Here is a 27014-nt window from a genome sequence, read left to right on the forward strand (position 1 = left end):
GTTTCTTTTTGTGTCATGCTTTGAATGTTTTCTGCCAAGCACTTTGAGTTGTCTGGTGCATGAAGCGTGCTATACAAATAAACGTGCTTTGCCTTGCCTTTACTGTCGTCTCTGTGTCCGTATTTTTAATTAGATTTTTTTTCCCCGACAGTATCTCATATTTGCCACCTTTGACCATCGCAAGCTTAAGTGTTAGCGCTCAAAGGTTTGGGGCCCAAACAAAACCCCAGAACGAGAACGCATGCTAGCCTAGAACGGCGGGATGCGGCTGGGGTGCAAGCACGTCACACGTATCGTCACTCCAGCTTTGAGCTGATGGGCCTTCTCCAAGTGAGTGTTATGTGTCTTACGTAAGCCTTTTTACATAAACAGTGTGCCGAAACAGAGAGGGAGTGAGGGAGGGAGGCAGAGAGGGACGGATTGCTGCGGCATTACAAAAGGGATTTGCACTGCACCAATTCTTCCTCCTGCCGTTCCTACGCCACAACAAGAGAGGAACTTTTTAACACTAGCACCCGCCATTGGATCCATATTCATGAGTCACATGGTCAATAGGCACATCAATCTGCCGTTTAGACTTTCGTTGGCGTGATCATTTATAAAGCATTGTGAAGCAAATGTTGGCAAATCGAGCAGGAAGTGTGAGGCCACGACGTGACCTGGGGATCCGTGAACAAATGCCCGCAGAGGTTTTTGCCACTACAGGAAACGAGGAGACCCTGACAGAAACAAGGAGAAACGTGCATTCCGACAAACACATTTATTTGTTAAATATAGAACACGGAAAGGTTTCAGGCCGCTGCCTGACGGATGGTCCAACAGAATAAAGCAGAAACTAATAGTCCTTTTCATTGCAGCAGATGATCGCACAATAGTAACAAAAGAGGACAGAAAGGCAGATAATGCCGTGGAATTGACTTGTTTTCACATATTTCATACGGATTATGGTGCAAACGGTCTGAGAAGCATAACATTAGAACACAACAAAATCGCTTAACGTACAGACTGAATAGTAATTGCTCATTTTGAAGAAACAGTTGCTGTGGCCTTTATGGAGGGAAATTCAATATTTTGCCTCCTTTGAGCATAAATAATGGAGCTTAACGTAAATTTAAATATTAAAAAAAAACACAAAAAAACTACCAGGCAACTGGCATTATCCAAACTGTCACCACCCTTTCCCAACAAGTCTCTCACACACACACACATGCGCGCGTCGTGGATCAATAATCGCAAGTGTGACGGAAGGGTTATCATGACCGGGAAAGACCACTTTGTGGTTTGGAGCAGAGAAACTGCGCACAGTCCAAAATGGCTTTGCATATAAAAAGTCCCCTCTGTTTGACGGAGGGCTGAGAAAATACCTGATCTGTGTCACCATTAAAATACATTTTGGGGCTCTTCATGTTTGGAACAAGATTGCTGATTGGCAGGCGTTACAGGCTGGGTTTAAAAACTGTACAGTCATCTGCTTTGCTCCTGTAAAATCCTGCAGACACACACAAAAATAGAGACTAATCCTTGATCTACAAAGATGTCAAGCTACATTCACTTTTCATACACAGCTGAAATCGCGAGCCCCTCATTTCCACCATGTTTACTTTTTTTCAGCACGACACCACCGCTTTTCAATCAGCGAAATGGTCACATCAATCTTCATTGGAAATCCTGATGGAATTTCACGGTTGCATTTTCGGGAGTGGGAGGCAGGCATAGTCTGGAAGAAATCATTCTCCTCTTTAAACCATTCAAAGGAGTCTCTGCGCGTTTCTTAAACTGCAAAGAACAGATTAGAAAACTGGAGCAGCCATAGTTTGAATCAGTGCAGTGGGAGGAAGCAGATAAAAAAGTCGTTTGAAAGAAAAGCACGACGTAGAGATATGTTCTTTTTGCACGTATTCTTAGAAAAGGAAAGCCATCCATTGGAGCTGCTATTACAAATTTTGCCGTGTGTGTATTTGTGTGTGCGTGTGAGTGTGTGTGTGCGCGCGTGTGTTCCCTGACATTTGTGCTATTCAGCCCTGAATGCAGAGCGAGTAAAGTATAATACCAGTTTTAATGCATTATGATTTCCATATCCGATTGAATATTGTGACCCCCCCCCAAAAAAAAGACACAGTAACCCTTTTTGCAAAAAAGATTTGTGTGTCTGAACTTCCCACGATGCCATCAGTTCTCAGGAAAGTTGTAATGCAGAAGTCAAGCTGGAGTCCTCCAAAGCTGAAGTCGTTGCATGCAAAGTGCCAAAGTGTGACCTTTTGTGCCCCATGTATGGCTTGTAAAATAGAGATGACATAAAAAGCCTTCAAATCTCTGTGCTATCTTTTTGTTGTTGCACATGCAAATGTTTATTCAGGGTGCAAATCCATGGTGAAAAAAACCCCAAAAAACATTTCAGTCTGTTTCAAACTATTGGAGGAGTGATACTTTGGCTCTAAAGTGGGACAATTTAAAGGTCGTTTAGATATGGTTGAGATGAGCGATCGTCAAGAGAGAAAATTGATTTCAATGTGTTACTTCATAGAAGATTGGATAAAAAAGTAGCTTATTTTTGCAGTATGTACTCTGGAGATGAAGCTTTGAAATCCTCCAACTCACAGTTAGGCCTTTTTTGCAGGTAGTTGAAAAGTGAACTTTTCCGAGCTCGTGGATTGTCAAGGGTCAACTTCGAAGTTTCAGTGAGCGCTAGAAGACAATCCGGGTTTGTTGGAGTCTCCCAGTGGCTTTTCTCAGGCGAACAAGCCAGCGTCATTCGATTGTAGCCGTTTGAGAAGGAGCGCTCTTAAGATTCAAAAGGAATTCATGGGCTGTTCACTGCACAGCGCCACATTTTTCTTGGCGAAGGAAAGCCTTTGGCTCTGTAAAAACAGCACAGAGGGCTCAGCCTCTCAAGTCCATTGAGGCATGGGAAAAAAGAAGAGCTACTTCTTCGCGACTCCGCTTTTGGGGCCCGGTTTGTTTCCAGAGCGACGCACCGGGACCTTGGAGACGGGAATTCTGGTGCGAGCCGGAGGAGGTCCTTGGATCTTCGGTGGCAATGATTCCGCCTCCAGGACAGATGAGAGTGCTGATTGGCTCACAGACTGCGTCGGCGTCGTTAGTCTGGCGCTGACCGGGATCTTGGATTCCCGGGGAAGGCTGGCGCTGCCTTTCAGCGACCGGAAGGAAGAAGATGAGGAGGAGGAAGGAGGGCTGAGTTTGTATTCGGTTGACAAGGAGGAAGAACTGTTTTGGTCCTCATCGCCCTCCGGTCCATCTGGCTCATTGTAGAGATCATACAGGCGGTCCCCGGAGCAACTGTCACGTGACATATTGTGCTTGTGCCGCTGCCCACTTTCCTCAGGTGTTGCTGTGGGCGTTGCGGAGGGGGTTTCCCAGTATCCTTCGTCGCTGAGCGGCTCTTTGTCTCCAGGCGATGCCGGCTGACGACCGTGTGGTAGGAGGGGTTTGGCCGCTCGACTTCCTGCTCCACCCACTACTGGAATCTTACTGAGCCCCAAAGATTTCACCTGTAGCGTCTTACGATCCGCACATCCGTTGGCTGAGGGTTGGTGGCAGGAGGTGGAGTTGAGGGTGCGAAGTGGGTAGGTGGAGGTGGGCGTGGTGCAGGAGGGTTGGTGCGATCGGGGCAAAGCAGGGGAGTTGTCCCCGGTTGAAGGGAGCATGTGCCAAAGCCCCTGCATGTCAGCATCGTCCACACCCTCCGGACTCGCCATTTCCTCCCCGCCGCCCATGTAGGCTACCACCCCACTGCCCACCGGCGGCATTTGAGGGCTGGGGGGCACCCGGGTGCGAGCGGGAAGCGAAGCCGGCCCAGAAGATGCCGTGAACAGGGGTTGTGTCAGCGCGCAAGAAAGAGGAACTTTTGACGGGGAGCCACGAGTCGTGGAGCAGGTGACTCCAAGCGGCCTCCCGACACCTGATCCCCCGACGCTCGCCACTACCCCGCCGCCGCCGCCGCCACTGCTGCTGCTACTGGTACCGCTGCCCCCATTGCCTGCCGTCTCCTCATCTGCATCGGCAATGATATCCCCGCAGCCGGTGAGGGAATCAAAGCTCTTGAGGGACGTGACGTCATTGAAGAGAAGAGAACACAGGCGGTCCACCGAGGGTTCCGAGGGCGGGTCGCCGGCGCTGCAACACTCCAAATGGGATGTGGCGAGTGAGGGGGTGAGGCTGGAGACCGAGGCTTTGGCTTTGCTGGGGGCAGAGTGCAAAGGGGAGTCGTTGGGTGTGTATGGAGAGGAGGAATCTGGCTCAGCAGATGGGCCGGGCACGGCCGCACAGTGTGCGGGTGTCAAGGAAACGCCGGGCGTGCGAGCCTCAGCCGCTTGGAGATTACGTTCTTCTTCTGTCTTCTCACCATCCTCCTGGCGATAATGTCGTGTTGGTTCAAGGACGAGCGTGACATCCTTTGCCGTTTCGGTGTCTGCGGCACTCGCATCCTTCTCTTTCTGAGCTTCCGACTCTTCCGCGTCTCCTTCGTTTGTTTTGTCCTTGCGTCGCCATCGGATGCTACTGAAAAAGCCCTTCAAGCCCCTCCCTCTGCGCACAAGTCCGGCACTGTTTTCACTTGACCTGAGACTCCCGCGTCGCAGCAGAGAGAAGAAACTTAGCGATTTGCTGAGAGACCTCCCGGTTCCTGTCTCCAGAGCGGACGGCCCCTCCCCTCTCTGTCCATCAGCATCGTGGTTGGACCCGCTGAGCCCATCGTGTGTTTTGCTTCTCACCAGCTCGACGGATAACATCGAACCATTCCCATTCACAGAATTCCCGGTGTCAGAATGTCCATTGGTCCCGCTCAGCGTGGCCCCTTTGTTCTTGAAGGAGAAGAAGCTGGCCATTCCGGAGCCAGTGCGTCGCTTTCCGAAGAGCTTGAAGGCGGCTTTGTTGATCTTCCCAGTGGGCTGGGGGTCACGCGGAGGGGCCGCAGTGGGATCCGCACACTCCGTCTGCAGCTCCATTGTGTGGCTTTATCGCTTCCCGCTCTGTGGTCTCCCACTAGCACTTTGCTACTCCCTTTGGGCTTTCTCCGACTGCACATCCACTCTCCCTCTCTCTCTCCACGCTGCTTCCAACAGCTCTTTCGCTCCCAGTCTGGCTGTCTTTATTGCCTGCTTGCAGCTTTTCTCTCTCTCTCTCTCTCTCTCTCTCTCTCTCTCTCTCTCTCTCTCTCTCTCTCTCTCTCTCTCTCTCTCTCTCTCTCTCTCTCTCTGCCTCTGTGCTGCTCCTCACTGTATCCATGGCAACAGGGTGGGCTAAGCAGCTTTCAACAACGTTGGCAGGGCGCCAGAGTCTGTCCTACACCCCCCCCTTCCCCACTCCACCTTCAGAGTCCCCAGTGCACTGTTGCTCCCCCCCCAAAAAAAACAACTCGTCATTAGTTTTCAAACCTTTCCATCTTTGTTTGTGTCACAGATGCAGACTCTCTCAATATGTTTTTAGTTATATATCATGAGAAAATTCATCCCTTCCCAAAAAATGCAGCTGTGTAATTTTGATGACCACTTTCAGAAATATCCGATTTTAACCGCTACAATCGTAATGACAGATTCCAGTTCAACTTTATTTCATCTTCAGATGTTCATTTGTGAGTTAAATGACCCAACTTGTTTCTGAACGCTTTGATGTAAAATTTTCTCTTTTGTTTGTCCCCTGTGTGTCATCCTTCGAGGTGAGAGGTGCCCAACAAAAAAAAAACAAACATGGAGAACACTGTGTTCATAATATTGCTAGGGTGATGCATCCCCACTATCTGCATTTTCATTTTCGTTTTGAACATAGGATGTAAATGGTTTACGGGTTAGCACTATGGGAAGTAAACAAAATACTGTCTTGCCAAAAAGCCTGAATCAGAGGGTCAAGGCTGAAATACGGTATGAGCAGGCTAAGCCGGGATATGGATTTAGAGACATTTTTCAGCACTGCTGGGCTCAGAGAAAGAGCTCAGACTGACCTCTTGTACAGTTTGAGCAGGCATTCAATATTGACCATATGCTCCTGAACCCTCGTCCACATGGACCCACAGAGGCAAATGTTGGGGAGCATTGCCTCAACAATACATCCAATTCATTTCAAACTGTCACATCCCTGTCTATTTTTTTTTGGGGGGGGGGGGTACTTATGAGCCCATCTATCTCATGTTGACCACAACACAATACGATGGTCGGCAACCTGTGTAGACGATCACCGAAGTCCTCTTTAAATTTGCGAAGCCTGCAGTGTTATGAGCAGAGCTGTGCAATCGTGACTGCCTACCTTGGCAATCATTGAGAGAAATTAAAGTGTTGTTGTTTAGAGCTTCGCTTTTGTCGCCCAGTGTTCTCCTTTCAGGCCTGATCTACTGTGGGTGCTCTTTTTTTTTTTCCCTCCGGTGATTCCACCCAACCCCCCCCCCCCATCTCCCTGATACACCGACCCAATTGTAACCATCCTTCTCCTCCCACCCCTGCTTCTTTTTTTCTCCTCCACCTCCTTTTCCTCTTTTTCCTCCTCCTCTGTCACCATGGGCACCACAGGCTCTCCTCTTCCAGCCCACTGCTATCAAACAATGTCTGCATTCATGCACCCCCACGCATTCAAACACATTTTCCAAGGGCTTCCCCAGAGTGGGGCGAGGAAGCGCATCGCTCTCCACCGGGAGGGGTCATCGGCTACCCACACTGCCGCCTGACCGGTCAGGCACAGAGCTCGAGTGCTGCTTCTCAGGTAGATGTAATGTTTACGATAGCAGAAAGCCCCGCAGCCATGCTGGCACGTCAGCTCAAGGGCTGAGCAGCAGCCGGCTGGTGGATTGATGAGTGATAACATGGTGGAACAAAGCATTCTACTCAGGACTCAGTGTTGTTGCAACTCTACATTTCAACGAAGTATGGCTTGTTTTTACAGATAAACATTCGTTGGAATCCTGTCTTGTGTATTAGGTCACTGTTAAAAATAGAAAACACATTTCCTTTTTTATCACATGAATTGACTTCATTTAGAATGTATTTTGTCACCACACGTATCTTTTTCACCCCAGATCTAGCTGTAAAAGACGAAAGTAGACAGAGTAGACACCGCACCAAAATTTTAACAAACATTCAGGCCGCCAATCTGTCTCGTCGGGTTCCTTTTTCAGCCCCCTGAGTGAAGCTCAGTACGAAGTGGGACACTTGGAGGACACTCAGTCTTGTTTTGTGTTTTCTTAACAGCCTGCCTGGTCTCTTGTTTTTTTTTGGGGGGGTGGGGGGGTGCTGTGCTAAACTTGAAGGGAATGAGAGGAGCTGCTTCAAGTGGCCAGGAATCAAGTCGGCTGTGGTCACTCCCATATCGCCCATTTCTAACTGCGGCCATCTACAAAAATACTAAAAGAAAGAAAAGTCTACCCGTGCGTACAGTTGGAGTTGCGCTGGGCATGAAAATAGGCCCCTTAGTGTTTAGAATCAGCCCCACACATTGATCCCCTTAGGGAGGTGGGGTGCATGAGGCTCAAGATTAAACAAAGCGGTAATACGTATCCTTCAACAATTGTGTGTGTGTGTGTGTGTGTGTGTGTGTGTGTGTGTGTGTGTGTGTGTGTGTGTGTGTGTGTGGGTGTGTGTGGGGGTGTGTGTGTGTGTGTGTGTGTGTGTGTGTGTGTGTGTGTTTGAAACATGGATTAAACCCACTGCCCTCTTTGTAAGCAATGAGAAGTGGTGCTAATTGTTTTTAACACAACTCTAAGAGCAATCCCCTACAACACTTTTGCATTCCAAACAGCTATGTATGATTGTGAAGGTGCAGTAATGTTGTTTCTCCCACGTGTATCAAAGCCAAAATTAGCCTCTGGTAAAACCTGCCCTATATTGGCCAGAATTCCCATCTTCTATTCCTACTGCACCTTTATAGGCGCTACAGAGAAAGGAGTCACAGAAGAGACAAAATCTCCAGCGACATTGTAGCGTGTGTGCTGGCTGTGTTTATGTTAAAGCGTGACTACAATGGTGCCTCCTTGTCCTCAGGAGGGTTCAACCATGCGGCATGACGTGCAGTGCTAGATCTAAATGATTCAGAGCCCACGGAGAAGCTTCTAAATGTTTCATATGAGGTAATGTGGCACAACTAGGCTAGTAGAAGTTCTGGAGGTTCAACATTATTGCCATTCCCTCAGTGATTTTGCTGGCGACACGCTCTTGTCTTGTTTTGCTGCTTCCATTCAAGCAGAAGTCAGGGGGGTTGTCCGAGACACACATCTTTATTGATAGTTGCTGAAGAATGACTCTCTGTATTTGCTCGTCGACACTGACCTGTCTCACAAGGCCCAAGGTCAATTTGTCCGAGTGTGGCGTGTAACAGAATCAAGGAAAACCAAAAAATGCCCTTCTGTCGTCTTTGAAAGATGTCATTAGCTTCTGGAAGTGCACATTCAATGAAGTATTTAGTGGCTGGGTGAGGGAGTGAAATAAATGAATGTGTTGCGTAGTGCTGAGCTGCCTTGAGCACCATTGGGAAGCACCTCACAAATAAACCATGACGACCGGTACTTTAGTTTGAATGGAAGATGGCTGCGAGCATGCCAAGTGTGTTTATCCGGACATCTCTCAGGCTTTGCGATTCGTAATCTGATTGGGGAAGTAAATCCAATTTGGTGACAAATCTGTGAATTGTTTCGCCTCAAGAAGTAGAAGAGCTCTGAAGCACGAAACTTAGTCTGGTGTCACTAAACTGTCAATGAAAACTTCAGGCTTGATGTGATGACGTGAACATTGATTTAATTTTCACTGTGCACACAATCAAAATTGTGCCAGAATTTTCTCAAAATGAATGTATTGTTCAGTGGCTGATACAGGAAGATACGCAGACCCAATAGGTTTTGGCGGACCTTTGTCAGGTGTTGTTGAACTCTCCATCAGATTTGAATACCAGTGACTTCATGTTTTGTCTTGACACTTCAGGTTTCATGACAGCGACACTGTGAGCCTGGAGCAATTGAATTTTACATAAATTCTGGAAAATTCGAGGTCCTCACACTGTTGTTGTTTTTTTTTCCCCATTCAATTATATGCATTACTCAACTGTGTACTCTGATGTAAACGCAACAGCAACCACCAATCAGGGTCACCCATCACCGGCTATTGTCCTGGCAGACAGAACAGAACACCATTGGGGATTTTTAGATCAATTCACATTCGTAAGACCGTTTATCTGATCAATGTGAGATGTAAAATAGGATCAAATGATCAACGGTGGCAACTGTTGACAGCTGAGCCTCTTTGAGCCACAGCTGGCTTATACTCAGCTACCAGGAAGAGGGTGGAATAATGAGCAGGGCCAAATATTCTGGTTTGGTGTTATCTCCAATTTGAGTTAAGATTACACTGGCTGTGAGCCCTCCGTGGGGATGAAAGGACTTGCTTTCCTGTGGGTTTGAATGCAAAAAAAAGGGATTAATGTCAATCTGGTTAATGTGACCTTCGTCATCAAATATCAGGACAGCACGCATGTCCTTCATGCATTTAACCCGTTTTTTTATTTTTGAAATCACTTGTGCTGTCACACATGCACACACACTGACACACATTGTTAAGACTTGAAGTAAAAAAAGAGAACTCATTTTACTGTGGATGAATTTATTCTCAATTACTTCTCTCTAGTGCGTCCCAACATTCATTTAAAAAAAAAAAGAAAAAAAAAAAGCAAATGCATTTCCATCGGTGCAATATATGACACGATAATGAAGCTTCCCATCGAGCCTTAAACTATACAGACACAGAAAATGGCCCATTTAGGACCATTTTGTAATCAGCATGTAATCACATCAAGAACAAGGGCTTCTCCACACACTTTTCAGTAAATTGTTAGATGGCACCTGTCCTTTCCTGACACTGCATGCATTTCTCAGCAGGTCATGCGTGCCACTCCAAACTCCAGACTCACGGCAGACGGCTCCTCTTTGGCCACATCGCTATTATATGTCCCTTCCAGTTCGCCGTAACTCTGCTTGCGGCTCTCGGAGCCACTGCTACCCTCTACCGTCCGCTCGGCGTCCGTGCTCTCGGTGGCCTCCTCGCCGACCTCCTCGTGCTCGTCTTCCTCGTCCTGCCGACGGGCCTCCTTCTGATTGATGGGTGCCCCCAAAATGAGGGAGTCGGGGCGCGGCGGGAGGGGTTTGTCAAGTGAGCGATGATCCCTGGTCGGGGGGGCCACTGGGAGGTTGGCGGCCACGACTGGCGTCACACCGAGCTGGTGGAGCCTCTACGTGCAGAAGGGGATGGCAAAATTAATCTTTTGGAACCCTCGCAGTGGTACAATTTTCAGTTTTTTTCGGGAAAGATATACTTTAAAAATCCAGCAAAACTCTGGCGTTCAAATTCTGTCATTTATACACAGACGTCCTGCAATACCCATAAGGCACCACAAGGTGGCAGTATCACGATGCAAATCCATTCTCACTGCCACTGTCTGTCGGGCGTTCATTCAAGCAGTGTTAGTGTGTGTTCACATACACTCTCCAGTGCTTGGAGCTTGCTCTCTGCCTGGCGGCTATTCTCCCTCCCAGTGAGAATGGCCTTCAGGATGGACTGCCGTGGGTGCATGGAGCGATCAAACTGGTGGTACATGTTTCTCCAAAACCTTGCACACACAGACACATATGAAAATCAAACTGCCGGTAACGCGGCGGAGAAAATTGCACAGAGGGTGGTCCCAACTTGAAATGGTAGGGCAAGGTGGAGGGCTCCAGAACGGGGTGCGTTTCAGCGTACGCGGGACTGTAGAATGGATTCAAGTAGTTCTGTTTTTCGCTCATTAGATGCGCCCACAATGAATGGGTCCGCTCTCTTAGCCTGGCACACAAAAACACAACGCTCATTACGATGCACTGCAAGGCATTTTTCAAGCTCAAGATTTACACTAACATGAAACACTTGTCGGGAGGCTACAACAAACCACATCTATCAAATGTGCCATTGAAATTGTCAGACACTTTAAGAGGTGTTTTCGTTTTTTTTAATATTCTGTGCACTATGATGTAGGTTCAATGTCACTATTTGGCCTAAGAGCATTAGTTCTGCATCGTGCACTCACTGCAGCTCTTCTCTCTGCCTCTGGTTGTTGCCGAGGAAATTTCCGTACTGACATGAGTGGACGTGCTCGTGGATCTGCAGCAGAAACCATTCGCTGAACTCAAATGCCTGCAGGAAAAAGAAAAAAAATGAGAAAAAAAAACTCGCAAGTAAGATGTGGATAGAATGTCACAGTAACAGTGTCTTGCATGCAGAACACACAGACACACACCTGAGGGAACTGCTCAGATAGCTGCCAGACACACTCCAGGAACTGGGTGAAGATAGGAGACACTTCCTTTGGGTCTCCATCCAATTGGTCACACCTAAAAGTTACAAATAAGTTGACGTTCCAGTTACTCATCATTAATTGTCTACAATGAGAATGCAGCTCAATTTTAGGGGAAAAAAATCCACTTTTAGTTTAATTGTACGTTAACTTCTCTCAGATATGACAAATGTAATAACGCTGTCATTTCAAAACAAACGCTGCCTGTACAGTTGACAGCAGTTTTAGTTTGAGTGTGGAGCGAGACAATCACTTGGAATCATTTCTTGGAGCGCACAATTTACCTATCTGCAAACTTGTGGCCAAAGGAGATCCAGTCTTTCTCGATCAGCACCTAAAAGACAAAATGACCAAAGCAAGGTGAGGACGAGCCAAGCAGGAAACAAGAAGATCCAATAAGTATGAGAGTGATACCATGAAACCCTTGATGGTGCGGTAGTAGGGGTCCATCAGCAGAGCCCCCAGGGAGCAGACCTGCGCTGTTCGGTCCCACCCATCGGAACAATGAACCAACACGCTCGCTCCTTCCCGGGTCACCGCCTAGAGGTCGGATCAAGCAACAAGCAAGTGATTGACTACTACCTCAAAAGGTTTGTACAGTCATTGCTTGGAGATGCAAAAAGATGCTGACCAATCACTTTCTATTAGACAAGGCTATGGCCTGACTAAATGAAGGTCCCCCCTCGCGTCAACCGAGTTTCTCAGCAGCCATAATGACACCAAACAAGCAACAAAACTGCAACTGAACGTCGGCCCAGGCTGGTCATTGCTGATTGTTTGTTTTGATGTAGTGGCATGTTTAAAGCTTCGCTTGTTGTGTTGCCGTGCTACGACAACTAAAATTCAGATTCTGAGAAAAAAACGTTAGTTTTGACATTTACCTTAGCCAGGAAGATCGCTGCATCCACCACAGCCTTGATATGCCTCAACCAGCCGCAGCTCTCCAGTCCTACCAGGTAGTCACTCATGGAGAGGGACCGAGCTCCAATCACTACGGGTCACAAGCAAACCGGTGGCTAAAGTTAATGTCGGCTGGAGAACAAATCAACTCTGAATGCTTAAAGCAGCCGTGCTGGACCTTCCAGCAGCTTTTGCAGGCTGCTCCTCATCACGTGGATGTTCTCAATGCCCACAAACTGGAAGCGAATGTTGGAGTAGTTGTCCTCATTCTCGTAGCCTTTGCCCGCCGCTCGGTTGGCGAGCGCATTCAGCTGCAAGAGAGTGGTGAGAAAGAGGCACCAGTGTTTGAAGGGGACACATTGTGCAAAATGTACAAGTGTCATGCAGCGAAACCAGGGTCTTCTTTTTTGATGAAATATTCGGGTTTTTTTTTTCAAAAGGACGGGTAACGTCTTACTTTTGGTCTCGTGTCCATGACGTAAACAAACCGGCTGTTGTGGTTGGCCTTGCTGATGGCCTGCAGCATGCTCTCATCTTCTAAACAGCGTGCACTGAAGCCAGAGAGAGGCTGGCTGCACCGGCAAACTGCAGCCTGTCATGATGCACACACAACATCCATTGGAACAAGAAAAATAGTTGATGAGAAAAAAAACAACAACAACAACAACAAAGAGGAACCTGCGATGGCATGAGAAAATGTGGAACTGCAGCCACCGGAAACATAATTTTTGTGGTAAGAAGCTTACGTGATATGACATGGAATTTTTGAGTGGCAGTTACATATTCAATGTTACAATGCTGTTCACCTAGCGGTGATTAAAATGAGTTAAACTATTTGCTTAAGGTCGGCCGCTCATAAAAACCCCATAAATGTGGCATTATCAATATCGTTTAATACAAACAGGTTTGGAACCTACTGCGACAAAGACTTCGGCTGATCAGTACAACACAACCACTTTAATTAATTCACCGTCAATCAAATACTGTACACACATTAAGTTTACCACGCTGAAGCTAACAAACAGAGCATGAGGCCCGAGGCACAGTTGTGAATGAATTACCTTCTTCTCTTGGTAGAAGTAAGTCAGGACTGGAAAGCGTCCTTTGCTCCTGAACTTGGAACTGCCCACGATAATGGGCTTACTGGCCGTGATGGGGACGTACAGGTCACGTGGATATGTCTCACAAATCTGACAAGAAAGGCATGCAAACACACTTCTCACTACTCTGTACCAAAGCAAACAATGTGGCTCGGTGGAAAAGCGGATTTTATGTCATTTTGGACGGGAATGCCGCTTTTTACAGTCACTGCTGTGCAGAAACTTTAACGCCCCCTTTTGGACCAAATGCGTAACACCCTGAATGGTATGTTCCCTGGGTATTCAAATTACATAAAAAATACTTTGCCCTTATCTATTACAAAACAGTTGTCCCAGTGTACTCTACGTGACATTTTGGGGGCAGGACGTCACGGACCTTGTAGTCTCTGTTGACGTCGGTGAGTTGCCATTGGTCGCAGGGAACACCCATCCTCTCAAACTCTGCGCCCAAGTCAATGAGCTGCCACCCTTCTTCACGCTGCTGGTCATTCTGTTTGGGATTGTAGGAGAACGCGTAGAGCTCCTCGTACGACTCTGCGCACAAGGAAGGAAATTGTCAACACAGGCCCCGAACCTGTAAAGAATCCATTCTATACATGAGTGCGTATAGATGTCCACAGTAAAGAGAAGGTGGGGCCAACGGATCGGGCGGACAGAGTGAAACCCACCGGGCCGCAGAAGGCGCAAAAGCGAGCTGTAGACATCGTGGCAGTCGCGTTCTCTCTGCACCACAAAGTGAACCACTCTGAAGTTACGGCACTGAATGACCAGTGGACAGCCCGAGGTGGTGAGCGAGAGCTTCTCCACGGATGCGATGTGGTGATGCAAAATCTGCAGAGGGGAGTCGAGGGTGAGAAACACCTGGCTTGGTAAACGCATCCATGCATTGTGCCGTTGCTGCACATGACAAATTCGTCCATCTACAAAAAGGTGACAACTCAGCTGCATTGGATATCCAAAACATTGGGATCCACTCACCCAAACCTCTTGTGAGGCAGATGTTGAGTTGTTGGAGCCGCTCTCCACAAAGATGAGGTGCGTTGCTGTGAGGTACAGTGTGCCGCTGGTGGATTTGTTGCTGAAGCGATCCACCAGGCGCACCTGCTCCACCTGTACGCGTTCACACACACACACACACACACACACACACACACACACACACACACACACACACACACACACGGAATTCATACGCAATACTATTCCCCTTTAAACTGACAGTTTCTATAGCGAGCTGCTCTCTGTGGCCAAAATCTTATTCTTTTGCCTGCTGTCACTGCAAACTGTCCACATTGCTAACTTATCGTGGCAGCAATTTTTAATGACTCAGACATTCTTCCTCCGTTTCCTTTTTCCTGTCCTCGTTTCAACACTAATGGGAGCAGCTATGCTCAATGCAGGAAGTCAATAGCTCAGCATATGAGTGTAGGGAGGTAATGGTGTTAATTATTTTTCTTAAAAACAACTATACTGGTCTTTTTTTCTGATGCATGTGACTTGCATAATATAGCAGTAAACGGGCAGTGATAATATGATTGTTACAAAAGAATAATTACATCTAGCAGCAGATCTTTTGCAGTCACACAAATGACTTTAAACCATGAACAGCGCCACTTGGTCTCTTCTCTATCGGTCGCATTCAACCTGATCTCCCTTAAGTCATTTAGCCTGAGGTGACGGCCTTTGACAATCCAATTGTGTGCCAGTGCTTTTTGGAGGCTGCATCTCTAATGTAACGAGAATTGCTGTCATATACTTGATACTTATTACGAGGCCTTAAAGAGAACACCTAAACATTCATATAACTGATGGAGGAACTTGGTCTCTGCAGAAATGCATCGCCTTCCAATGCGATTCTTAAATCAGCTTGCATTGACAGCTCCGTTGAGTCGATCAATACCATGAGGGTGTGACAGTTCAAAGAGTACAGACGAAGTGGTGCAAGGTGAAACAAAACAGCTCAGATGCTCGTCACGTCAAAACCGAGCCAAGCTGGCCACACCTGCATGAACGATACCATATCAGAAGCATTTCGAGAGCAGTATATGAAACGAAGCAAGACGTTTTGTTTTCAAAGATCATGTGAGGCCGCGCTGCTCTCTTGCGTTCCGTCCGCTGCAATTAGCTAGAAAATGTTAGCTACCTTCGGGGTTCGGATATGCTCCATGTCTCCGGATCGTAACAGCTGTCAGCGACTTCAGAATTCACGCAACGCTTTCCACATACAGCTCGATCATTGATAAAATCGTGTAAAATTTTTGCTCAACAAAAAGGGAGTACGATGTCAAATGCATTCAGTCTGTTTATTGTCAATTACTTTTCTCCGGCATCCGCATAAAGCGCTGGAAAATCACGCCTCTGCCAAAGGTGCGTGGCTTTTCAAAAGAAGAGCTCAGTGGAACTGCCAAACAAAATCAAAGGGAAATAAACCCCCACATCAAATAAATGATAGTAGCAAAGTGATATAAAATATAAGGCGTGTACTGTAACCGCAATGCAACCTGAAATGTATCCCTCCATATTTAGTAAAACATTATTTCGAAATTTAACTCTTACATGTTTTACCTCACATCGCAAGCTTGTAAGACACGTCACGCTAGAATGACAACGGAATTGTGGGTAATGTAGTTGACCGCCATTCTACCCAAAATGCAACAGCGTTTGGCTAGCAGCAGGCGGGGAATAGGAAAATTTGCACCATGCGCGTATTCGTCCTTCGATATTGGTCACTTTTCGATGTTTAAGTGGAATACACTTGACTGAGACATACAGTGAAAAACAACTTACTGCAGTGGCGTTGTTTGAGAGTCATGGTGTGTCGAAAAAAGTATTTTTTAAAGTTAAAGTAGTTCCGCTCTGGCCCACACGCTGGCATTTCGGCGAAGCTAACTGGCGCGATGCTGTGTTGCTCGTCGCTGCTCTGCTAATGTGGCTAAAACACACAAAGTTGGACTTGAAGGCGTTTAATGCTTAAACTACAATGTCTGGATTTAACTTCGGGACGGGAACACTCGGTTCCACCAACGCTGGAGGGGGGTTTCCATTTGGAGCAGCGACCAGGTATTTGAAACGAATACGATTTAGCTAACATTAGCGTAGCGTATGTAGACAACAGTGGGCCAACTTGTTAGATTCACCTTACAAAATATTATCCCCACCGCGTACACTCGGGGCGATGACCCATATCACGAGAGACTTTTACGAGTGTGACGTCATTGTGCGTTATTTGCTTTTGACTAATAATACAATTTGTCCTGACAACGTCTATCCCCTGTTAGTAAATTATGTAATGATTCGTCAGCTGAAGAGCTTTTTCCCACTTTGCTTTCAGTGCGCCTGCGGCCAGTACTGGTGGCTTCTCGCTTGGTAATGCATTGGGTGCCGCTGCTGCCACCCCTGCCACGACCGCCAGCACCACCTCATCCCTCGGTCTAGGGGGAAGTCTCTTTGGTCAGAAAGCTCCTGGGGGGTTTTCATTCAACACGCCTGCTGCAGGTAAGTCACACCACAGCAACCCACTTTCTTAGCTGTGCTGTGCATTGGTCTCTTTGTTGCATGTAGTCATTCCTTTTGTGTGGTTACAATCTAAGACGGATATCCATAGATCCCGAGGGATGATTTGGTCTTGGTCTTAAAAAGTCGTTGCAGTGTATTCTGCCCCATTTAATAAATCCATTATTCCCGAAACCACAATATTCTAAATGCTGATTCTTGCCTATGTCCAGGGGCCCCAGCTTCAACAACAGCCTCAAGCGGCTTCAGCCTAGCCTTCAACAAACCCACTGGCTCAGCTGCGCCGTTCTCCCTCACTGCTGCTACCACCAGCTCCACGGCTGCCCCCACCGGGGCAGGTTTAACATTCAGCTCTGTCCTGACGTCGACGGTGCCACAGCAGCCCGCGGCGACAGGCTTCGCACTCGGCCTCGGCAGCACGACAACCACGGCAGCTGGCGCAACGGTTCCTTCGCTGGGCGGGGGTCTTTTTTCCAGTACGGTGGCTACAGGTTAGCAAACTTACAAGGTGACAAAACATACGCATGATTCATGAGGTTACATCCGCGTATCTGTTCACTGTATATTTCAGGTTTGGGTCAGTCCACTCTTGGTGGAGGAGGGGGGTTAACATTAAGTTCTTTGTTAAGCACTTCAACAGCAGCGACGGCAGCCCCTGCTCCCAGTATTGGCTTGGGTGGAGTTGACTTTAGTGCCTCCTCTGAGAAAAAGAGTGACACCTCATCTGGAGCCAACGCCCAGTAAGTCATGCTGACCAACTGTATTCCCTTCCACCGACTCTGTTATAATGAGGGATGTCCTGATCACACTTTTTTGGCACCCGAGTCAGAGTCCAAATATTTGGTTTTAAGCATCTGCTGAAAGTTCTTTTTTTGCGGTCCTAGTAGTTCTTTGTCACGTGGTGTCATATTAAACTTCTGAGTGACCTGTAAAAGACGAGTGGGACTATCGGTAAATTTAAAACATCTACTCCCCATCCACACTTGAGACATTATGAGGCAAACATTTCACTGCGCAGGGAATGTGACGAATTGGAAATGTTCACTTCAGGGGCGTACTCATTTTGTGCCAGGGGTTTTGACATGAATGACTGTGTTGAGGTATTTTGAGCTTACGCCGTTATTCAAGCTGTACACATTGTGGCAACATTCATTTTCTAGTGCTGACCCATGAAGATGTATGAGCAGAAATGCGAGGGCGTACTTTTGTTTTGTGAGCTAATACCTCAGGATGCCCCCGCAATCGATTCAGTTAAGTTGCTTGTGTCTTTGTCATAACGAACACTAAATTGTCTTTCTCCTCGTATAAGGGACAGTAAAGCTTTAAAGGATGAGAACCTGCCTCCAGTCATTTGTCAAGACGTCGAGAATTTCCAGTAAGTATGAATCAGAATTCCACCCACTGTGCTTTTGAAATTGTGCTTTCATTTTTGTGTTTATTTTTTCCTTCTCCAGAAAGTTTGTCAAAGAGCAGAAACAGGTTCAGGAGGACATCAGCCGAATGACGTCAAAGGCAATCTCCAAAGTCCAGGATGACATCAAGACCCTCAAGCAGCTTCTCTCTGTCAACGCCAGTGGCCTGCAGCGTCAAGCTCTGGCCATTGACAAGCTCAAGCTGGAGACTGCACAGGTAGCGACAGACATGCGGAACTTTTTCCACTTGATGTCAGATGCACTCATGACTAGTACTAGTATTTAGTCGTCGTATTTTAGACTGAGCAAGCTGTTGAATGATAGACGCACTAAAAGGGATCTGTGTCCTGAAATTTCAAATGCCAATCCTTGATCTAAACCTACAATACGTCCTTTCTCAATGAAGGAGCTGAAAAATGCCGACATAGCACTGCGTACACAAAAGACGCCCCCTGGACTTCAGCATGAAAACACTGCACCTTCGGAGTAAGTAACCGAGCACAACCTCCTTTCGAGCTCATAGACAGTATGGACAAAAGAAAAATACGTTTTTTTTTTTTTTATTTTATTTCTTTGGGTTTTTTTTTTTGTTTGTTTGTTTTTTGTTTAGTTATTTCCGCTGCCTGGTAGAGCAGTTTGAGGTGCAACTGCAGCAGTACCGACAGCAGATCGAAGAACTGGAGAACCACCTGACCACACAGAGCAGTGGCTCTCACATCACCCCTCAGGGTCAGAGGCCTTCAAACTCGCAAACTGCATCGCCTGTTTTTTTTTTTTTTTTTAATTCTCTAAATTCCGCTGCCTGGTAGAGCAGTTTGAGGTGCAACTGCAGCAGTACCGACAGCAGATCGAAGAACTGGAGAACCACCTGACCACACAGAGCAGTGGCTCTCACATCACCCCTCAGGGTCAGAGGCCTTCAAACTCGCAAACTTCAACCCCCTTTTTTTTTTTTTTTTTTAATTCTCTAAACGCTTTTGAAACATCCTGTTCCCAGACCTGACCCTGGCCATGCAGAAATTGTACCAGACGTTTGTCGCCCAGGCTGCGCAGCTCCAATCTGTCCATGAGAATGTAAAGGTCAGCACAAACTCTACAAAATGCCCGATTTACATTCAAATGTCTCAATGCAAACATATGATAGATGCAAGGAATTATCTGATCTAAGTAAGGTATTCTTTCATATGCTTGATACTTTGGTTCAGATTCCAAGAATGTCATTTTACATCGATTTGACTGAACTCGGTGCACTTTTGGAGCACCATCGAACATAGGTTTTGTCCTTCATATCAATGTCTGTCGTATTTTTTTTCTTTTGTCTTATATTTTAGATCTTGAAGCACCAGTATCTCTCCTACCGCCGGGCCTTTTTGGAGGACTCGACCGACGTCTTTGAGTCCAAGCGGGCGTCGAACAGGAAGTGGCAGAGCACGCCGCGCGTCACCACAGGTCCAGCCCCATTCTCGAGCGTGCCAAATGCTGCAGCGGTGGCCATGGCAGCCACACTGACCCAGCAACAGCAGCCAACTCCAGGTCTGACTGCCTACAAGTTTTAGAATGTTCGCACCAGGTTTTGAAAGGTTGGAAAGAACGCTGTTTATTTAATTGCTAGATACTTACATTGGTATAGGAAGGAAGGATGACAGCCGCAAGAAATAAAATGCCGGTTGCAGAGATATATGCCTGTATATTTGTAGGGGGGAAAAACAGTTTCTTCTTGACTGGAAATAGTTTTCTGCCTTACTGTCACGTCTCTGCCGCCTCACTTTATGGGCTGGATTCATTTCATTTCTCTAATGCGCCTTACTGTACAAAAGCAGAGGATATATTATTGATGGTTTCACTGGAAACTGTTGCGACATTGACAAAGCCAAAATAATAATTGGAGTTGCTCCGATCTGGCTTTTATGTTGCCACTTCTGCCGCCGATTCTCCTTGAGTGAAATCGGCCGATACCGATCACGGGGATTAGCTGCACGTTTTTTTCCATTTCACAGCCGCTCACTAACAATTACAGAAAGTCGAGGGATGTGTAAGATTCCTTGGCCGATCGTGATCGGTGGCCGATCGATCGGAGCGCCACTAATACTTGCAATGTCACACACATGGCAAAGAATATAAATATTGAACAGATAATTCCTCTATGTTCTATGCTTTAATTGAGCCCGCCCAATCAGTATTATTATTGTTGTTATTATTAATATTATTACTAGGGATTTGCTGTGTGATTTCAGTATTTGGTTTGTTGACTAACATATTAACGAGTGAATATGGATGTAAACTCCACAGTGTGGCAGCTGCTTTAGTTTAAGTATCCCTCTTAGTCTGTGTTGTTGTGTCTGTGTTATTGACCACAAGACGAATTTTAAAAAAGCTCTTGATTGTTTCTAGTAGGAACCGGTAGGATCTATTTTTCTAGATAATGGCATAGAAAAAATATGGTTGTTCTAAAACATGTCTCTTCTGTTGTACGGGTCTGGCCAAACAGGTGTCTTTAAAAAAAAAAAAAAACAACTTTTAGTTATAATTCTTTTTAACACTAATTATGGCGTTGTCTAAAACAAGCAAGGTCAGTTTATTAGCGTCATGCCATGTCGGTCATTCCATTGTGCACTAAATTACACCCCCCCCCGCCCCCCCCAAAAAATCACATTGTGATATGATTCAAACCAGTAACAATGTCCAGCATACATAATTTACTGGTAGTAAACACTGCGGCTCTTTGTCGTGCTCAGATGCGCGCACAATAACCCAATACTAATGTAATCATACACTCTTGGCGTATATCATGTTTCGACATGCTCTTCCACCAGCCTCGCACTTCATAGCACAACTTCACAAGTGAATCCACTTTCAGCTTGTTTACTGTGACATCGGGGGACACCCCAGTTTGTTTCTGACTTGATTGTGAATAAAACTCCGACCGAAGACTCAGCAATCACATTGCACTTAGGAGGGTTTGGAAAGGCAGCAGCAATCTTCGTTCATCGGTCCGACACTCGATCAAATCTGGTTGCGGACAAAGCGAGCATACTCCGGTGAAAAATGCTCTGGTTTGACCACAAACTCGTGACTCTGATCATGAGTGACGTTTGTGCTTTCAATGTCTCTTTCTGCAGCTTAGCACTCGGAGCTCTGCGCTTTCTCGTGTGTGAAATATCGGAGCTCGTTTCTATCTGCGGAGGGGTAGAAGCAACAAAATCCAGTCACAAATCAGTGACTGCATCCGTGAATTTGTAGATATCGAAAGAACTTTATTAATTACACATCTTTATTTATTTTGTTGCGAGCTCTAATGGCATTCAAGACTGCTGGGAAAACAGAAATTTCCCACTTGGAGCTTACTGCATCTAACCTAAAAATCAGTCAGATGCAAACACACTTAATGGCTGACAATGGCAATGAGCCGTGATGTAATTTTTATTTATTTAACCGATATATTTGGGTAGTACTGACAACATAACAGTACCGTCGTTGTCACACATCTCGTGTCGGTGTGAAAGCAGAGTTACAGTATTGTACATGACTGACTTATTCGTCTTGTCGGAGACGGGGCCATGAAAATTGGGACGTGAAAAGAAAGATATGAAGAATTAAGAGAGTGAAAGTTTGATTTTTCATTCATTCGTCACATTACTTTTGGTCCCTTGAAAAGCAGATGCCGCGCGGTTGTAAGTCCCACCCGCCGTTTGGCTGATTTGAAGGCAAAATACATCCCCTCAAATTAAAGCTGAAAGTCTGCAGCAGTTAAAGGGCCTCGCGTTCATTTCATTTCAAATCACTGAGAATCATTGACGTGCCCATATTTCTGCCCCTGAGTTTCTTGCCCCCTTTGTTGGGTTCTGTGGAACAAGCAAAGAAGTGTCATGGCCTCTCATGACCCAACTTTGCGCTGTGCGTACATGTGTGTGTGATGCCATTGTTGTGATGTCAGGGTTCTTCTTCATCCCTGAAGTCGGCAAACATGTAATTGCCCCAGGTTTGCAAGTAGGAACTAAAAGCAATATTCCACTTCACTTGACTGTTTCCTGGAGAGCAGCATGAGTTGTCATATAAGAGTCTGTCATTGAATAGACCTTTGGTTGGGTTTTATGGGCACTCAGTATTGATTGACTCGTGTTGACATGATGTGAGACGACAGCATGGTGGACAGACAAGGATATTTGTTGACATGTGGATTTTTTTTTTTTTTTAAACTGCGTGATGCCACATGGTGCTGGCCCAAAGCGTCTTTCCATTTGTGCCACTGCGCGGAAAAGTCAGATGTGCCAAATGACTCAGGACTTGTAAGTGAAAGCCATTTGCTTGGCTAAATTGTGAAACGTCGATGTTCTACCGTTTCTCAGAACCTGCTTGAAATTGAGAGAAGTCTAGGTGTTGGGACCTATTGAAACTTCACGCTCAATAATAATTTGCACGCGGTGCAGTGTCTTCATTCTAAATTGAAGTGGTTGATCATTTTTACATTCTCCTCAAATCACTGTTTTGAATGTTTTGAAACTTGGAATTAATGTTATTGCTGTGATGGTGTTCGGAGGAGTTAGGACTTGTGTCCTGACACAAATCTTTTTTTTTTCCCATTATTATTTTGTAATAATCTATCTTTTTTTCTAAAAAACGTCTTCCACAACTGTACCTGGCTTGATAATTACACTGGTCGTATTAGTGGTCACACTGTTTGGTACTTGAAGTCAGTCGTTAGTCCATCTGTCTCTCTCTGGCTGTTTGACTGTTTCTATGAAGATATATTTGGTCTTTTTCTCTATTTATTGAACTGCCCTTCACCTCTACGTGGCTTCTTAGAGGCCCGAGTCAAGAACTGTTGAGCTCTTGACACATTTTAAGACGGACGAATGTGCATGAGATACTCACAAGGTAGGCACGAAAACGCGTGAGAGAACACGAGTAAAGATCAATCTTATTCAGTAGTTTCAACTGCTGGTTAGATCACCTGTCACTAAATTTCCACTCCAACTTGTCGCCGACTCGTGTTTTTTCGATGTTTACAGTGACTGAGAGCCCTGAAATGCCACATCTTTGTGTCTTATCTCACGCTTCAGCGCTTTGACTTGTATTTAAACATATTTAACCAATGCCTGTTGATACCGTATAATTACTACACGATATGGTGTGCCTTTTAAACTATTCAGTAATGGTGTGTTTTTTTTTTTTTTTTACTACACAGAAGCTAGTTAATTCACTCTGAAATCTTGACTCTTTGCAAACTTGTCAAATGCAGTAGCAGCTAGCAACCTACGACTACCATTTATGTTCAAAACGTGTTTGTTTCTGTAAATTGAGTTGCATATCAAATTGACAATAAAACGTTTTCTTAAAACAAAGAAATGGTTGTCCTTGTTTATTTTCAGCTGAAGCTAATTTATTGTGATGGCATTGAGAGAAGCAAAGACAAGTTTTGGAGTGAAAGAACTAGCCACCCCCCCCTTTTTTTTTTCTTCAGATGAAGTCAACAAAAGTAGCCAGATTGTTGATTTTGTGAACAACTTTAAACGGCAGTGAAACTTCCAAAGTTAAAAGTCCCCGAAGTCATGACATGGGAGGAAAATTGTACCGCGAAATTCAAAGTTTGAATTGTGTCATCAGACAAGAATTCACGTTTCACTTGGAAAGGCCTGATCTTTGTTCCGACTTATTTCCCCCCGCCTTCATGTAATGCCACCACAGTAGAGGTAATACCAGAGAAAAGGTCTGACCTCAGTGTAGGAGCAATCAAATCTCGATTACCTGCTAATCAATTTGCTGTAAGCACAATGGCTAACGTCAATGTCCAGAGAGGCTTGCAACTGTTTCCAATCCATTACACGCATGAAAGGCGGTTTTTAGTTGTAGTCGATCGCGATGTCCACGACATCTCTTTCATCATGCCAATGAATGTGACTTAAAAATCACATCTGAAGATCATCGGGGTTTCATGATGGAGAATAAATGGACTTTACCTGGTTGGTGAGCGAGCATTATGCTTTCGATTCAACTTTAGAGGTTCCACTGTGTATATGCCATGCAAGCTGCACCCTTAAAAGCACCTTTTGAATTGGATACATTTAACATAAGAAGAGTGATGTCATAGTATTTTGTATTATCAGTCTGGTAAATAGGGGAAGACGCTGTGTCAGAGGAAGCTTTAAAAGGAGTAAAGAATCTCTCCGTGTGCCACAGGGAACCAGGCACCCTTGGGAGGAGGGTTCGGCAACCCCTTTGCCACAGCAGTGGGCACTAGTTTGGGCTCGACCACTTTGGGAGGTATTACCTAAGCTTTTTTTTCTCCCCCGCTTCAAGTTTGATAGCAACGGTGAGGTAGCAGTGTTGAGTCTGAGCTTGGCTAATCACTTTCGCCTTCGTGTATGGCATAAGTGCGTTCACACCACCAGAAAGCCGCTCCTGTTTTTATCCGGCTTTGGACTGTCCGCTATTCTGAAAGCATACTCCATACAATTACAAACGCAAACCACTAACCTAAATTGGAAAGTGGTCTGAACGCACACCAAGCGGCGGAGTCTGTTGAAATTCCCTTTTTCTCCCTTTGGCCCTCGCTTTGCCATGCCTGTATGCTTTCGATGCAGCCCGTGCTAGCTTGTGCAGGCTCATCCAAGTCAAAGCTGTGCTCCTCAGGGTTTGACTGACTGCCGTTGTCTCACTCTCCCACAGGTTTTGGTGCAGGGCCAGGATTTGGTGGGGTGGGGACTGGGGGTTCTTTTGCCTTCGCCGCCACCACTAAGCCCACAGGAGGCAGTCTGAGTGCAGGTACATGTGGACTGTAACTCCTCATGCATGATTCGCGAGCATGAAGGACACAGGCTGTGTGGTTCTCTTGTGGAGGACGGTGTGTGTGTGTGTGTGTGTGTGTGTGTGTGTGTGTGTGTGTGTGTGTGTGTGTGTGTGTGTGTGTGTGTGTGTGTTTTTCTCTCTCAATTCTGGATCACTGCAATTCATTTAATTGAACATAACTCTTACCGCTACGATGACAACACCAACATAGGTTTCCAGCACAATGCCATCTATTACGTTAAAAATAACTAATACGTTAAAAATAACTAATACGAGTATTTGTGGATAGCAGCTGAATTGCATAACGTGTTTAAAAAAAATACACTCGACCTCACATAACCGCTTGGTGTGCAGTCCACTGAAATCAACACGTCCGCAAAGAAACATGCCCCTTGCCTTGTTGGTAGAGAGCATTTAGTTCAACTGATTTACCGAAATGTGATTTTGATATGAATGCAATGATCACAACAGTACAATCTACTAAAACTCTAACGCCTTGTTACAATACATGATGTACACAAAATTGTTGCGAACCTAGTGCAAAAGAAAATCTGACAGTGGTCACCAAAATAACTTGAAACCGACCAAAGTGGTGACACATGGAGGAGGCTTGGTTATGTTCTCGAGCTGCTTTGCTGCATCGGGCACCAGGGTGTCTTGAATCTGCAGGGTACGATGAAATCACAACTCTTTGCTTTTCCAGGTTTTGGTGGGACCAACACCTCAGGCTTTAACTTCAGCAACCCTGGTATCAACCCCTCGGCCGGACTGACCTTTGGCGTGTCCAACGCGCCTGCTGCCGGCTTCGGCACCGGGGCGCCTCTGCTGCAGCTCAAAAAGCCACCCGCCGGCAATAAACGGGGCAAAAGATAGAAGCAAAGCAAGACCCACGGAAGCTTGTGATTGAGCAGTTGTCAACCTTGGGCTTTGTAGCTTTTTTTTTTTTTTTTTATGCCCGATTTCCTAAAATGTGTTTTAGCACTGGAAATTGGTCTGGGAGAATCCCGAGCCATTATTGTCAACTGCCTCCTTCCATTCCATTTTTATTTTAACTTTGATGTTTTGTCTGATAGAATGACTCATACAAGGACAATAATGACATAATTTTTATGATAAAGCCCCATTCATGATCTCGGACCAAATCCATTCTTGGCATTTAACAAAATGTTAAACATGATTTACCACATTGCTTTTGGAAAGGTCATTTTGGCATTCTGAGTTTGGCTAATTTTTGTCAAGCTTTGCTGACGTTGGCCAAAGTTCCATCCAGAGAGTTGAGTTAGGTTTAAGAGAAAGAGCCGGCCAGAGAAATAGTTGGCCACGTAAGAGTCCAGCGAGACATACTTTTATTTTTGTAACAGTAGGTAAGATAAAAAGCGAAAAGCATCCTGATAGTCACTCAGTCATGATAACATTTTTTTTCGCTTAAGCATTTGTAATTTCAGTGACCGAGACGTGCTATGTATTTCAAGATAATTAAAATCTTAAGACATGCGCTGTGCAGAGTTATCATGCAAAACCTTTGTCCTATGACTGCTAATGTGCATGTGTACAGTTGAAAATTATTTTCTGTTCAAGTTTTTTCCTTCTTTTTTTTTTTTTTTGTCGATGTCCAAGTCCATGGTTACTGGTTGTTGTAGTTCTATTTTCAAATGACTATCTGTATGACTATTTTCAAGAACTTATTTCATAATAAAAAAATAATAATTCAGAATGTTTTGCATATTTGCGGCATCACTTAAATAAATGTTAAGAATTATTTGTTTGCGCATGCGTGTGTGTGTGTGTGTGTGTGTGTATATATATATATATATATATATATAAATACAGAATATAAATTGGGTAAATTGTACTGTTTCAATGAGTGCGTTCTGACGGGTTTGTTTGCAAGACGCAGTACTCACTATAACAGCAAGGGGCGGTGTTGTGCCGAAGAGCTGACAAGCGCCTCTAAAGAAGAGGACCGCACTGCCCGTCGCTAAGCAACCAT

The 27014-nt window shown here is 45.6% G+C and overlaps 3 protein-coding genes across 5 annotated transcripts; 1 reads left to right on the forward strand and 2 right to left on the reverse strand.

The window, feature by feature from the left end:
- Positions 1 to 745: 745 nt before the first annotated feature.
- On the reverse strand, positions 746 to 5153 carry amer2 (APC membrane recruitment protein 2). The gene has a single exon (XM_019869415.1). The coding sequence runs from the start codon at positions 4962 to 4964 to the stop codon at positions 2922 to 2924; it is 2043 nt and encodes a 680-aa protein (XP_019724974.1). The 5' UTR covers positions 4965 to 5153; the 3' UTR covers positions 746 to 2921.
- A 4420-nt stretch (positions 5154 to 9573) lies between these two features.
- Positions 9574 to 15689, reverse strand: mtmr6 (myotubularin related protein 6). Its single transcript, XM_019869416.1, has 15 exons — positions 15457 to 15689; positions 14292 to 14423; positions 13982 to 14144; positions 13690 to 13847; positions 13275 to 13403; positions 12671 to 12805; positions 12392 to 12524; positions 12195 to 12304; positions 11728 to 11853; positions 11598 to 11647; positions 11257 to 11350; positions 11047 to 11153; positions 10671 to 10805; positions 10467 to 10593; positions 9574 to 10215 (listed from the first exon to the last, which is right to left on the reverse strand). The coding sequence occupies exons 1-15, from the start codon at positions 15478 to 15480 to the stop codon at positions 9859 to 9861; spliced, it is 1980 nt and encodes a 659-aa protein (XP_019724975.1). The 5' UTR covers positions 15481 to 15689; the 3' UTR covers positions 9574 to 9858.
- A 262-nt stretch (positions 15690 to 15951) lies between these two features.
- Positions 15952 to 26738, forward strand: nup58 (nucleoporin 58). Of its 3 annotated transcripts, XM_019869417.1 has the most exons (13): positions 15952 to 16373; positions 16645 to 16808; positions 17039 to 17317; positions 17398 to 17566; positions 18136 to 18201; positions 18281 to 18455; positions 18645 to 18724; positions 18849 to 18967; positions 19236 to 19318; positions 19570 to 19771; positions 24416 to 24499; positions 24905 to 25000; positions 25728 to 26738. In XM_019869417.1, exons 1-13 carry the CDS (start codon positions 16294 to 16296, stop codon positions 25895 to 25897), a joined length of 1767 nt encoding a protein of 588 aa, XP_019724976.1. In that variant the 5' UTR covers positions 15952 to 16293; the 3' UTR covers positions 25898 to 26738. The 3 variants fall into 3 exon arrangements, with proteins under 3 accessions (XP_019724976.1, XP_019724977.1, XP_019724978.1); XM_019869418.1 differs by lacking the exon at positions 24416 to 24499; XM_019869419.1 differs by lacking the exons at positions 24416 to 24499; positions 24905 to 25000.
- Positions 26739 to 27014: the final 276 nt, after the last annotated feature.

The sequence above is a fragment of the Hippocampus comes genome, unplaced genomic scaffold (genome assembly GCF_001891065.2).
Source record: "Hippocampus comes isolate QL1 unplaced genomic scaffold, H_comes_QL1_v1.1 scaffold149, whole genome shotgun sequence".
Lineage (NCBI taxonomy): Eukaryota > Metazoa > Chordata > Actinopteri > Syngnathiformes > Syngnathidae > Hippocampus > Hippocampus comes.

What these genes read in the sequence shown, in the direction of transcription:
- amer2 (XM_019869415.1), bottom strand. Translation starts at nt 4,964, where the DNA reads ATGGAGCTGCAGACGGAGTGTGCGGATCCCACTGCGGCCCCTCCGCGT.
- mtmr6 (XM_019869416.1), bottom strand. Translation starts at nt 15,480, where the DNA reads ATGGAGCATATCCGAACCCCGAAG. An exon ending in TATCTGAGCAGTTCCCTCAG is followed by an intron (nt 11,154 to 11,256) that starts GTGTGTGTCTGT and finishes TTTTTCCTGCAG; the next exon opens with GCATTTGAGTTCAGCGAATG. An exon ending in ACCTTGCCCTACCATTTCAA is followed by an intron (nt 10,594 to 10,670) that starts GTTGGGACCACC and finishes TGTGTGTGCAAG; the next exon opens with GTTTTGGAGAAACATGTACC.
- nup58 (XM_019869417.1), top strand. Translation starts at nt 16,294, where the DNA reads ATGTCTGGATTTAACTTCGGGACGGGAACACTCGGTTCCACCAACGCT. An exon ending in CTCTCACATCACCCCTCAGG is followed by an intron (nt 18,968 to 19,235) that starts GTCAGAGGCCTT and finishes TCCTGTTCCCAG; the next exon opens with ACCTGACCCTGGCCATGCAG. An exon ending in GGGCTCGACCACTTTGGGAG is followed by an intron (nt 24,500 to 24,904) that starts GTATTACCTAAG and finishes ACTCTCCCACAG; the next exon opens with GTTTTGGTGCAGGGCCAGGA.